This window comes from Palaemon carinicauda, chromosome 7 (genome assembly GCF_036898095.1).
Source record: "Palaemon carinicauda isolate YSFRI2023 chromosome 7, ASM3689809v2, whole genome shotgun sequence".
NCBI lineage: Eukaryota > Metazoa > Arthropoda > Malacostraca > Decapoda > Palaemonidae > Palaemon > Palaemon carinicauda.
The window spans coordinates 95,722,774-95,736,693 of NC_090731.1; the positions used below are offsets into that span (position 1 = coordinate 95,722,774).

At 40.2% G+C, this 13,920-nt stretch overlaps 1 protein-coding gene across 1 annotated transcript in view; it reads left to right on the plus strand.

Moving 5' to 3' along the window:
• Nucleotides 1–13,920, plus strand: part of Zw10 (Zeste-white 10) — a 648,851-nt gene that overhangs the window by 4,539 nt on the left and 630,392 nt on the right. The window contains exon 2 of the mRNA XM_068376802.1: nucleotides 10,930–11,049. Within this exon, the coding sequence (XP_068232903.1) occupies nucleotides 10,939–11,049 (111 nt within the window). The 5' untranslated portion in view covers nucleotides 10,930–10,938. The remainder of the gene's footprint in view (nucleotides 1–10,929; nucleotides 11,050–13,920) is intronic.

Genomic DNA, 13,920 nt, shown 5'->3' on the forward strand with positions numbered 1-13,920 from the left:
GAAACCAGTTATATTAGTTAAACAAAAATAACAATCATCTGCGTGGCTTCGTGGCTCTCTCCAAACCATCGTGACTGCAAAGTTGAAAGCCGCTTTCTTGCCATTAAACCATGCAGTTAGTCCATTTTAGCAGGGTTTACAACAGATGTGTGGAGCCCAAGACTTGTCCTGATCACCAATTTTACAGTCAAAATAGTGAAAGTAGGCGGTTCTGAGGAGGGAAGTGATGGTTCGACGCTGTGCAACTGTTGTGAAGTCCCCACACACGTAGCAGAAAGAATTGGCCTTGTTGAGGCATCCTCGATGTTTTGACATGCTTGAAGCCATTGGAGAATCTGAAAATATAACAAAGTGAAACTAAATCATATGCAATGCAATAAAATGAGCATTGGAAAATGTAATACAGTGGAACCTCTACATACGATTGTTCCAACATCCGAAGTAAAATTCCATCAAATGTTTGTCTCGACACCCAAAATAATGCTCCAACATCCGATGTAGATCTTGTTTACGCCGGTAGATGGCAGCACGTAAAAGGGACGCCACTGAGCGTCGGATGCTCTGTTCTCTGTTCTTGTGTGTATCGTGTGGTTGTCCTCTGTTTGGTCTGTTATTAACAGTGCTTATTTTCGTCCTTTTCTCACATTTCCTTTTTGATTTTGCCTATAATCATGGTGCCTAAGAAGCTAAGTTTCAGTACAGGTAGTGGTGAGAAAAGGAAGAAGGCAATTCTTTCATTAGAATTGAAGCAAGAAATAATAGAAAATATGAGAGCGGTGTGCATGTGAGTGATATGGCTAAACAATATGGCCGGAATATTACAAGACATCGTAGCAATACCCTGGAAGAGATAGAATGCCTTTTGTTGATAGGGATAAAGGACAAAGAGATTGTTGGCGACAATCATTTGTGAGAAGGGCTAGCGTGATGAACAGAAAAAAAGAAAAAAGTGAAGCAAAGAAAACTAAGATAGCATTAACAAGCTCTTTTAAAAAAGTCCTCTCTCTTTTTCTTTTTCTCTCTAGACATAGCATTAACATGTTCTTTAAATAAAATCTCTCTCTCTCTCTCTCTCTCTCTCTCTCTCTCTCTCTCTCTCTCTCTCTCTCTCTCTCTCTCTCTCTCTCTGTACAAAATACTGGAGAAAATTGTTGAAAAATATGTACCGAAAAAAAAACAATAAACAAAAGACGTGCATACCAAGAGACAGAAGGATCTTATTTCAGAAAATTAAAAAGTGAAAGAAAAATCTTGCAAAAGAAAAAAATGTGTGGAAAATGAGGGAAATAAAATGTAAGATAGAAAATGCAGAACAAAAGATTATACAGTCGAAAGAAAATGAAAAAAGGGACTTAGAAGAAAGGACACTTCAAAATATAAAAAGAAACCCCAAAGTACTTTACTCCTATGCAAAAAAGATGAATAAAAGGAGAATAGAAATAGGCCCTCTAAGAATTGAAGGACGGCTAACGAATGAAAAAAAGGAAATATGCAACATATTAGCAGAAAAATATAAGAGTGAGTTCACGCCAAGAATTGCGAATGAGAATAATGAAACAGAAATGAGAGAAGAAAATGTTGAATATCTAACGGATATAGATATTAATGAAGCAGATATTGTCACGGCTATAAACGAAATTAAAAAGGGATCGGCAGCCGGACCAGATGGAGTTCCAGCGATTTTGTTAAAAAAAACTGCAAACACTATCGCGAAGCCACTTGCAATACTGCTAAGACAGAGTATAGATATGAGCGAGATATATGTTAAACATAAATTAGCTTATATAACCCCTATCTTCAAAAGTGGATCAAGACTAGAGGCAAGCAATTATAGACCTGTTAGTCTAACATCACATATTATGAAAGTGTATGAGAGGGTAATAAAAAAGAAAATAATGAACCATTTGGTCAAAAATAATTTGTTTAATATGGGTCAACACGGTTTCGTACCTGGAAAAAGTACACAGACCCAACTGATAGCTCACTATGAAAACATATACAATAATATGATAAATGAAAAAGACACAGATGTGATCTATCTAGATTTTGCAAAAGCCTTTGACAAGGTAGACCATAACATATTGGAGAAAAAAATGAGAAAGCATAATATTGTGGGAAAGATAGGAAAATGGGTAAAAGAATTCCTGCAAAACAGAAAACAGATAGTGGTTGCAAATGACGAGAAATCAGATGAAGCCCAGGTAATATCTGGTGTGCCCCAAGGTACGGTATTAGCTGCACTGCTATTTGTTATTATGATCTCAGACATAGACTGTGATGTTGAAAACTCCGTAGTGAGAAGTTTCGCCGATGACACAAGAATAAGTAGAGAAATTACTTGTGATGAAGATAGGAACTCACTACAAAGAGATCTAAACAAAATATATGAATGGGCGGAGATAAATAGGATGGTATTTAACTCCGATAAATTCGAATCAATAAATTATGGAAACAGAGAAGGAATGGTGTATGCATACAAGGGACCTAATAATGAGACAATCACAAACAAGGAAGCAATTAAAGACCTTGGTGTAATTTTAAATAGGAATATGTTATGCAACGACCAAATAGCAACACTGTTGGCTAAATGTAAAGCAAAAATGGGAATGTTATTCAGACACTTTAAAACAAGAAAAGCTGAACACATGATTATGCTTTACAAAACTTATGTGCGTAGTACACTCGAGTACTGCAATGTGATATGGTACCCACACTACCAAAAGGATATTGCGCAAATAGAGAGTGTACAAAGGTCCTATACTGCTAGAATAGAAGAAGTTAAGGACCTTGATTACTGGGAAAGACTGCAATTTTTAAAACTATACAGTCTAGAAAGGAGAAGAGAACGCTACATGATAATACAAGCATGGAAGCAAATAGAAGGAATTGCTGAAAACATCATGGAGCTTAAAGTATCAGAAAGAGCAAGCAGAGGTAGATTAATAGTGCCAAAAAGCATTCCAGGTAAACTGAGAAAGGCGCACAGGACATTAATCCACTACGCACCAGCATCGATAATGCAGCGACTATTTAATGTGCTGCCAGCTCATCTAAGAAACATATCAGGAGTGAGCGTAGATGCGTTTAAAAATAAGCTCGATAAATACCTAAGATGCATCCCAGACCATCCAAGACTGGAAGATGCAAAATACACCGGAAGATGTATTAGCAACTCTCTGGTGGATATACGAGGTGCCTCACACTGAGGGACCTGGGGGAACCCAAACAAAAAATAAGGCAATAAGGTAAGGCTCTCTCTCTCTCTCTCTCTCTCTCTCTCTCTCTCTCTCTCTCTCTCTCTCTCTCTCTCTCTCTCTCTCTCTCTCTCTCTGTTCTTCTTTGCCGTTATAGTGTTAAAAACCTCTATTTTTTTTTTATTCGAGAGAGAGATTAAACAAAAAGGTGTTTAGAGTACATATGATTTTTAACAGCGTCAACGAGTTGAAAGACAATTAAATGTCACTAAGAAAGTAGTAACAGCGAATCTGAATTCCTTTATTAACTAAAACAAATATTGATACAAACACACTCGTATGCGTATTCACAAACACACACACAAGTGTAGGAATTGCTACGCAGTAGGAGACTGACGGTCTGGGAGGAGGTAGAGATGGTGACTGCAATAACGTACCGTAACTCATCACTGAAAGTGATGAATATTAAAAATCAAAAGAAAAAAAAATGTAAAAAATATGAAATATAAAAATAAGAAAAAATAAATAAGCTAAGTTAGATTGAAGTTGCCGTAGTGTAAGTTACGGTACGTTATCGCAGTCACCATCTCTACCTCCTCGCCAATCGTGTCTCCTCCTGCGTAGGAATTCCTACACCTGTGTGTGTGTGTTTGTGCATATGCACACGAGTGTGTTTGTGTCAACATTTGTTTTAGTTAATAAAGGAATTCAGATTCTCTGATATTGCTTTTTTAGTTACATTTAATTGTCTTTCAACTCGTTGATGCGTGTAAAAATCATATGTACACAACACATTTTTGTTTAATCTCTCTCTCTCTCTCTCTCTCTCTCTCTCTCTCTCTCTCTCTCTCTCTCTCTCTCTCTCTCTCTCTCTCTCTCTCTCTCTCTCTCTCTCTCTCAGAAAAAATTAAGACGTCTCTAACACCAACAGTGAAGAAGAACAAGAGAGAGAGAGAGAGAGAATTTATTTAAAGAACATGTTAACACCATGTCTACCTTCTCGCCGATCGTCCGTCTCCTCCTGCGTAGCAATTCCTACACCTGCGTTGGCCTGTCTCTAAGGTAAAGTGACAATAAAAACACATTTTTTATTTATTATTTCTTTATAATTATCTTTTTTAGATCCTTCTTTTATATTATGCAATTATGTTATTGTTATGTGTAATTATATGTAGTAATTTATTAAGGAGTTATTATAGGTTTTTGGGCTGTGGAACGAATTATACAAATTATAGTGTATTCTTATGGGAATATTTGCTCCAACATACGATTGTTTTAACGTACGAAGCAGTTTCTGGAACGAATTAAGATCGTATGTAGAGGTTCCACTGTACTAATATTTAGCTACCCAAAAGATGTGTAACACGATAGTTGAGGGACACCAACCTCCTGCGGCACCTGCGAGACAACCTCTTCCAATGACTGCTAGAACACTACTGAGTGTGGATTGAGACCTGCTGCCCTAACTGCCAAAATCCGTCTTGATATATAATTATATATATAATGTAATGCAATCACTTACATTTAGTGCATAATAACTAAAAAATAAGCCATAAGTCTCACAATATTAGAATTAACCCTGAATGCATATACGCCTTTATGTACCGTGTACGTACAAAATGCACACTATGCATATCTAAAAAAACTAGAGGTGATGAGTAAAAATGGATTTCAAATTTGAATTCAGCACCCCCAGGTTAGGTATAAATGAGTATTTTTGTTCTTGGCTCAATTTCTTTGTAAACCAGTGTTATGTTATGTACACCTAATAATGAATTTATTCCTACTATTAAACACTTATAATCAAAAATGCTTTTTTTTTATTATTTTCGTCTTTTGAATTTTTTTTTATTATTTTCGTCTTGAAATTTTTTTTATGATTTTCTTTTTTTAGAACTTAAAAAATTACTGTTTTTAGCTTTTTTAATAGAATGACTTATATCATCTTTTCTTTCTGACACTTCTCTTTTGGAGAAATATCTGTCCAAAGAAGCCTGTTTCTGACGACTCCTAAAAATATTTCTAAAATGACTCGTACACTTGTCATTAACACTCTCCAGAAGACGACCTTTGTGAAGTTTTTCTGGGTCTTTTTTTCAATGAATCTCGTAAGGTTTTCATACCAACCGATAGCTTCCCTTATTTCTGTCGATGTCGTTTCTTCAGTCTCCCCCCCCGTCCTCGCCACCACTAGAGCTGTGCTCTTCTTGAATGATGGTCAACTGCATTGCCTCCAACTCCTTCAAGTCTTCAGTCGTAAGCTCCTCCCTGTGCTCCTCGATAAGGTTATGGACGTCAGCCTCATCGACGACAAGCCCCATGGACCTCCCGATTGAAATTATTTCCTCAGCATCACCCTCTGGGTCAGGATCATCAACGGCCTCGTCTTCGGTTGAAGGTTCGGCCATGGCTAACGAATTAAAGTTGGATTGTTCCAACACAGGAACTTACCTCGAACTACTTTCATAGGAGTTACCTGGAACCTCTCAATCGACCAGAGTTTTGTGTAGTTTACCCTACTCCCGTTTTCTGTAATGGTAGGCCTAGGCGGAAGGATACGTGCCCTGAGGGCAATGCCGAGGCAGGCCACAGGTGAGCTTGGGTCGCGACCTTCAGTAAGTTCTCTGGTCGCGTCGTGATATCATCTCGACGCTCCTCACTTCTCAGTGCGACCCTTTGTGTTGTGTACCGCGTGTGTGACCACGTGTTTTACGTTGTGCTCTTCCTTGTGCTTCGCGCTTTAACTTGTATTCTCTTGTGCTTCACGCTTTAGCTTGTGTTCCCTTGTGCTTTCCTTGCGTTCCCTTTCTTTTTCCGCTACGTTCCTGTGTCTGGCGGTATTGAGTTAGTGTGAGATGGAGCATACCCGCCGTTGTCCTGGGCCTAGGGCCGGGAAATCGTGTGGCGCGTTTTTATCGAAGCCCGATGTGGACCCGCATACCCTTTGTTCCACGTGTAGGGGTAAAGTGTGCTCCCCTTCAGACATGTGTCCCGAATGTGTTACGTGGAGCGAGGTTCAGTGAGTTCAAGTTCGGGACTAAGAAGAAGAAGTCTTCGAAGCGGTCTCCCAGGAAGGCTAGTCTTTCTTCTCCTGCGACATCGGCTGGCGAAAGGTCAATTAGAGTCCCTTCTTCTTCCCCTACCCAGAGTAGGGGACGAGGTAAGTCGGTTCAGGGGAAGAAGTCAGGGCTTCTTCCCCAGGAAGGTCTTGATTCTGGGGTGTCTGTGTCTGTTCAGGCGTGTGAGGGGCCTGAGGGTATGTTTAGTGGGGGTCCGCGGGAAGTTGCTCTTGTGCAAGGGGAGCACGTCTCGGCTGGGGACCCCATGTGGAATTAACATGTTCCTTTTTCTTCCCCAGATTCTTGGGTGGATGTTTCAGGCGCCTCCACAGCGGAAGGCGCCCCAGAGAGAGAAGATTCCCCGCAGGAGGATCCCCTTGGATGGAGTCTACCAAGGACGCCGTGCAGGTCGCCGTTGAGGGTGGAATAAGGTCTCAGCTCCTTTCCATTCGTGGATCGACCGTCTGCGCCTTCAGCACCTTCGTCGGCGGTTCCCGAGATGTTTTTGCAGCCTTCAACGTCAGGTACGCAACAGGTGTTGAGCAAGGCTCCACCCATACCGCGTTCCCGTTATGGAGAGGGGTCGTACTCGTCTGCAGCTGGGTCGTCTTTGTCGTCGGAGGAGGAAGATCGGAGGTGACACAGAAGGAAGAGAGACAGATCCAGGAGAAGGCGGTCTGTCTCTAGGTCTCCGTTGAGGTCTCGATCTAGCAGGAGGAGGTCTCGTTCCCCGCGAAGGAAGAGCAGGAGGAGTGCCTCCCCGAAGGAACAAGAGGAGTGGGTCCTAGTACCCCGCAGTAAGCTTAAAGACCTTACTATGGTCACGGGCACTGCGGTCAGGCTTACAGGAGACAGTCCTCCTAGAAGGGCCTCCGACAGCCACAAGTCGGCTTCAGCCTCGGACTATAGACCCCGTCGGAAAGGCGTAGGTCCCCCTCGAAGGTGTCTCAATCCGCCCAGCGGAGGGAGTCGCCTCGGAGGATGGGCAGCCGCAATGAGTCAGCCCGTGGAGGTGATCGTCGTGCACGGATCCCTCCGTCGAACACCTTCATGGAGGCGCCCGTCCCCTTGTTGAAAACCCAAAAGACGGCGGAGGCCCCCGTCTTTTCTGAAAGGTCTAACCTCGAGCCTAACCAGAGCGGAGTTACCCGTGTCAGCGACACTCCACATTGCAGGACGGAGGAAGTGGATGGTGACCCAGATGATGGACCAACGGAGGACTCCGCGTATAGAAGGGTGATTAACCTAATAAGGAGACACCATAGGATCGAGGAGCAGAGGATGAGGGCTAAGGATCCCCCGGGTTAGTCTGGGTTAATGAACAAGAAGGACTGGCTTCTTTCTTCCCTTCACCTTCCCCTCCTTAGGGAAATCGGCACCAAGGTCCTCGTCCCAGCTGACCTCACCCCTCAACAGTTAAGAACCATTTCCTTTGTGTTACCTAGTATAAAAACTGCGTCCTGAACATCTCTAGTGGGGGGCGGGTGCGGCAGTGGATTGAGTAAGGTCTAAATACTCTCAGATTACTATTGACTCTGAGAATCCAAACCTAGACTAGTCACATTGCCAGTGTCACAAACACACAGCTTGGGGAAGCCGCTACTCATGACGGTGTTTGCGAAGTGTAGCATTCCTACCATTTGCGATGTATATCGTAAGGAGATAACCCTGGGTCAAATTATAAGAGCTAGTTGGCACAGACTTCCACCCTCCTTAAGAGGTAAGTCATCCCCTATAAATAGGGAGGGTTTGTATAGTGACAGAACAAATGACATTTTCCCTAACGATTCAAATCTGGAGCTCTTTATGCAGATTGGCCTGCCAGCACCTGTCCCCCATGAAAGTCCTGCCAGCAAACAAATTAGGGGCTCAGACCAGGTGTGAGAGTGAGCGTGGTAGCTGAATAACCCCACCCCTCCCGCTAATTAGTAGTTGGGGTGGTTATCCCTCCCTAAAAGTTTTATGGCTCTTCTTTCAGCTATGCCGAAAGTAATATCTTCTATAAATAGCTTCAGGTTTGTATTGTTAGGAAAAATACAAGTTACTTCCAAATTTGTCATACTTGTCAGTAAGGAGAATAATGAGAAACTTTATCTTCCCCATTCCTGTTTTCCTGAGGCTAAAATAAATAGTTTAGCTTTTTGATCTCATGAAATTAAACCTCTTATAATGGACCTTGATGCTTATGGAGTTGTAGACCCAAATTGTATTTTTTCCTTTTGCTTTCTTTTATATATAAAAACTGCAGATTTCTTAATTCCTGAAGTTAGCAAGAAATGTTCTTTTAGCACTCTTTGGAGAATTAGTAATGTTTCTCCATTATGTAAATACATTTGTGGTAGCTCAATTCAGCTAATCACTGGCCAATTTCCATAACTCACATATCTAAAGTTTTTTACTGTCTTTTGGCAAAACCTTTAATTAGGTTTGCTGAAGGTACTCATCTGTTCCCTAATTTGCAATTTTGCATGTGATCTCCAATGCTATACAGAAATCCTTTGATTGTGGTCAGGAAGTTCGTATGATTGGCCTTGATTCCAGTGCTGCCTTTGGCTGTGTTAATCATGAGCCCCTTGTTTTGAAACTAACAGTTGGGATTTGGTGGGTTTTTTTCTTAGCATCACTATTGAATTGTTAAGTAATAGATCACAAATTGTTGTTGCTGATTGGCACCATAGTGAGTATATGAATGTGATATCTGGTGTTCCTCAGAGTAGTTTTCTTGGTCTATTACTCTTCATATTAGATACCCATGACACGTGGTTTGGCCTAGAAAACGATCTCATTGCTTATGCAGATAATGCCACTCTTCATAAATTCCATCTCCTGAATGTAGATCTGGTGTTGCTGAATCCCTTAATAGAGATCTAAATAAAATTATTGCATGTTGTTAATTATGGGGCATGAAGTTAAATCCTAACAAAACTCTAAGTATGATTGTAAGTACAGTATGTCAAGGACAATGGCTCCTCAACATTTGGATCTCAGCATTGATAATGTTTCATTAACACTGTATAACTATTATAATTCAAGATGTGATTTAAAATCTACTTTTAAGAAACGCATAAGGTTTGTCTCTTCTTCAATTGCACAAAAAATTGGCTTATTGAGAAAGTCTTTGAGATTTTTGTGGATCAGTCTATTCTAAAGGAGTGTTTTAATTCTTTCATTTCACCTTGTTTCAAGTATTGTTCTCCTGTTTGGTCTTCAGCTGCTGATTCCCATCTTAATTTGTAGGGCAGGAACTTACGGTCCCTTAAATTTCTTATTCCTGATCTAGATATTAATCTCTGGCTCTGTTGTTCAATTGGTTCCTTATCCATGTTGCATAAGATTTTTCATAATTCTGACCATCCTCTACATTCAGACCTTCCCGGACAGCACCATCCTGTTCGTAATACTAGGTATGCAGATAACTCTAATAGTCATTCTCTTTCTATCATGAGGCTCAAAACTTGCACAGTATTCTTGAAGTTTTATTCCAAGTGTGACCAAATTGTGGAATGATCTTCCTAATCAGATAACGGAATCGGTGGACCTTCAAAAGTTTAAACTTGCTTCAAATGTTTTTATGTTCAATAGGCTGACAAGTAATTTTTTATAGTTTATATATGAAAGATCTGTTTTAATGTTGTTACTATTCTTGAAATATTTTAATTGCTTACTAATTCACTTCTAGTTTATTATATTTCTTTCCTCACTGTGCTATTTTTGCCTGTTGGAGCCCCTTGGGCTTTATAGCATCTTTCTTTTATTTTCCCCCTATTTTGGGGCCTGTTGTAGATGTAGTGTAGATGCAAGTGATAAAGTAGCTGCCCAGTTGGATACCGGACTCAAGCTAGTCTGTTGCTCGGGATTTGTTAATAATCACTGCACTGTTGTGCATAGGTATGGGTTTTTAGGTGATTTTGATCCGCATTCACCATACTTCTCGTGCCAGGAACAATGTTAAGAATTCTTGTTAGGTATGCATAGGCCTAATTGTCCCTCATAGGGAAGTATATTTCAACGATCAGATTATTGTTCTTAGCATAAATGAAACGTTCATCTAAGTAAATAGAGATAAGTTCTTCCAAACAAATTGTTGCTACATCCATCCGTATGTTTAGAATTTGGAAATGGTGGAGTTGCTCAAACGTAGTCATATTTGCAATGTCACTGAGCAAGTACTTTATTTATAGAAAAAAATAAGTTTTTTGCTCTTTACTCATTTTGAGGTACAGCAATCACATAAACTTTAAATTTTGTTTTATTTTTGCCTTTCAAGATTTTTCAAGAAAAAAAGAATTTTCAGAGGTTGGTGATTGAAATATAATGAAACGATTAGGTTATAAAATTCTGTGTACCTACTGAAGTTGTTAACAGCTCAATTCAAACTTCTTTTACGTAAGTGTGTAAATGAAAAAAATATTAAGATATAATATGTAACCTTTTAGGTTGATTTTTTCTTTTCCCTTTTATTCTTTATTGACAATTTGTTGTGTAAAAAATTAGAAGAAAATTCCTTTATACCAAAGTTTAGAATCAGGGTGTTTATTATAGGTCTAATTTGGTGTCGATGCTCCCATTAAATTTAATTTGTTAAGGTTTCATTTTGTAAAATTCAGGATATGTATGTAATGTAATATTTTTTGATGCAGTTGTATATCCTTTTCATTTTGTCTTTCAAATTTCAGGTGGACAGAATGTTAGTGGAGGCTGCACAGAAAGAGGTTGAGAGCCAGCTTGATGTTGTGAGTGCATTGCAGGAAACAGTGGTGATAAGAAGAATGCAGTTGGTCTATACAGTTGGTGAAGTATGATTTTAAGAAGACTTTTAAACTTTAATTTCTATTTAGTGAGCCTGTCTTAAAATCATAAGCATTTTTTAGATATGATAAATTTGGAAGTGATTTGTATTTTTCCTAACTATACAAACCTGTAGCTATTTTTAGGGAATATTCTTTCGGCGAAGCTGAAAGATGAGCCATTAGATTTTTATTGAGGGTGAACTACCCACCCACTAGTTAGGTGTTGGGGGTGGGTGTTAGTAGCTACCACACTCAATCATACACCTGGGCTGTGAACCCACTTTGCTTGGAGTTAGGACTTCAAGGGGGACTTGTGCTGGTGGGCCAATTTGTATAAGTAACTACAAGTTGGCATTGTTAGGGAAAATACAAATTACTTCCAAATTTGTCATTTGTTCCATTATTAAACATAAACCAACGCTATTTATATGGGATGACTTACCATCGAGGAGGGGGGAAGTCCGTGCCACCTGGGTTTTTGGCTTTGACCCATGGTTTTCCCTTTTATGTGTTTTGCACATAATTTGTCAAAACCCTACATCTCGCTAAAACATTGCTATGCATGGTCTGCAGCCTACACAAACTGTGTACTTGTCATACTCGCTATGTGACTGTCTAGGTAAGAGTTCTTCCAAATTATAATCTTCAGAGGTTACCAAGGCATCACCCAATATCCCCTTTGTTAGGGTATGGGAATGCAACAAGTATGGAAACAATAGTAGGTTACACAAGGGAAAATTATGCCTGCAGATAGTTTTTGTCAGCTTTGCAGAGGACCCTGGGTGCCGATTCCCTAAGAGAGGGAAAAATTAAGAAAAGAAAGATCCAGTCACTCTTAAACATTTATCTCAGACTAATCCTGGGTAACCTTTGTCCTCAACCCTCTGCTACTTGTAAATCAAGGAGCTTGAGGTTTTATACCAATTGTTGTACAGACACCAGAGGACCAATGGTAAAAGTTTCCATGTTCTTGTTGGTTATATCTTGCTGGTAGTGGGCGGTGAAGGTCGTCTGACGCTTCCACACACCAGCTTGTAGTACCTGCGCCACAGGGTAGTTTCGTCTGAATGAAAGGTATGTTGCAATGCCCCTGACGTTATGAGCTCTGGGTCGACGTGTTGGAGAAGGATCAGGATTCAGGGCCAGGTCATTGACCTTGTGAATCCAAGCAGGGATGGTGTTCATGATCCTCCTCCTGACCTTCCCTGTGTGGTCGAAGAGTGTTGACACTGGCAATCTGCAGATGTCCTTTTGAAGTAATACCTCAAACTCCTTACCAGGCATAGTAACAGTTGATCTGGGTCATCGGTTACAGTATGGAGACTTAATCGGATGGAATCGAATCTAGGATCTGCTACCCGCGAAGTTTGAGTCTTTGCAGTAAACTCAGGGACGAAGCTGAGGATTACCTCTCCCCATCCCCTTTTTAGGTAGCGGTTGTACAGATATAGGGAGAAAATATACAGTCTGCTCTCTCTACTTGTCTCCAAATGATAACATTTTGTATGATGATTTAGTAGAGGTGATTCAACAACTTCCTCAACCTTTTCTTTTTCTGAGAGATGTGAATAGTAGACATCCTTTATGGGGGCGATGATATAGCAAATGCAAGGGGCAATATTATATTATCAGTTGTGGAAAATGAAGATGTAGGACTCCTTAATACAGGATAGGACATGCACTTACATGTCCAGACAGGTACCATGTCAAGCATTGACCTTTCAAGTGCAAACTCTAACTGCCTTATCGATTTCCATTGGAGAACATTAGATGAGTGGCATATTAATGATCATGAACCAATCATTATAAGCACCAACAAAAATCCACCTTTGCAGAGATCGCCACGATGGAACCTTGACAAGGCAGACTGGGATAGATTTCGAGACCTGAGTGAAATTGAAGTGAATGCAGAACAGTTTGAAAGTACTGATGATGCCATGGACTTACTGAATGGAACTCTTAATACAAGAGTCAATTCGATTCCTAAAACCACAGGGTTATTCAAATGATGACCTGTCCCCTGGTGGTTTTTAGAACTAACTGTCCTGCACAGAGCCAGAAGAAAATTGTTGACTTGATTACATAGATACCGTACAGAAGAGGATTTGATAATCTACAAAAAATATAGAGCAAAGTTCTGCCGTGCCATGAAAGTAGAACTTTAGAATGCCACCATCTTCTGTATGGCAGAAAGTAAAAAAGATAGAAGACAAATTTACCCAAAACCCACCACCAGTGTTGAAAGTGAATGATCAGTATGTTATTGTAGCAACTGAGGTGAGCAATGCCTTGGCTGATAATTTCTCCAATGTATCATGTAAGTGTGAAGCACCTCATGGTGTCCAGTATAGAAACATTGAAAAAGAGAAAATGGTAAATTTTGCAACAGTAAAGGAGGAATCTGATGATGATCTTTTCACTGAAAGGGAATTTGATTCAGCACTTGCTAATTGCAATGATAGCCCCTGGACCCGATGGAATTCCTTATTTAATGATTAATAAACATGTACCTGTTAATACTAAGTTATTTATTTTAAGCATTGTTAACAGAATATACTATCCAAGTGTTTGGGAACTAGAGACCATGTAGTGCTATGGGCTATGTAAGGACAAGCTCTCGCTAACTTGCTCCTGTGGTCTCTCCTTCTCTTAATGAGGAACTTGCCTTCCAGCCTGCGTGCATCGTTCAGCAATCACCTACCCATCCTCTCCCTTAGGGGAAAGGAAGACGTCTTTCTCCTGTTTAGGAAAAAAAGGAATATAAGAGTTTTTCTTTAAGATTTGCTAGCAAGCAAGTGCTCTGGCCAATTTCCAGCGGAAGAGTCTTGCGCAGTGTTGCACACCCTATCACCTAACGAAGTAAGAGGTTAAGCTCTT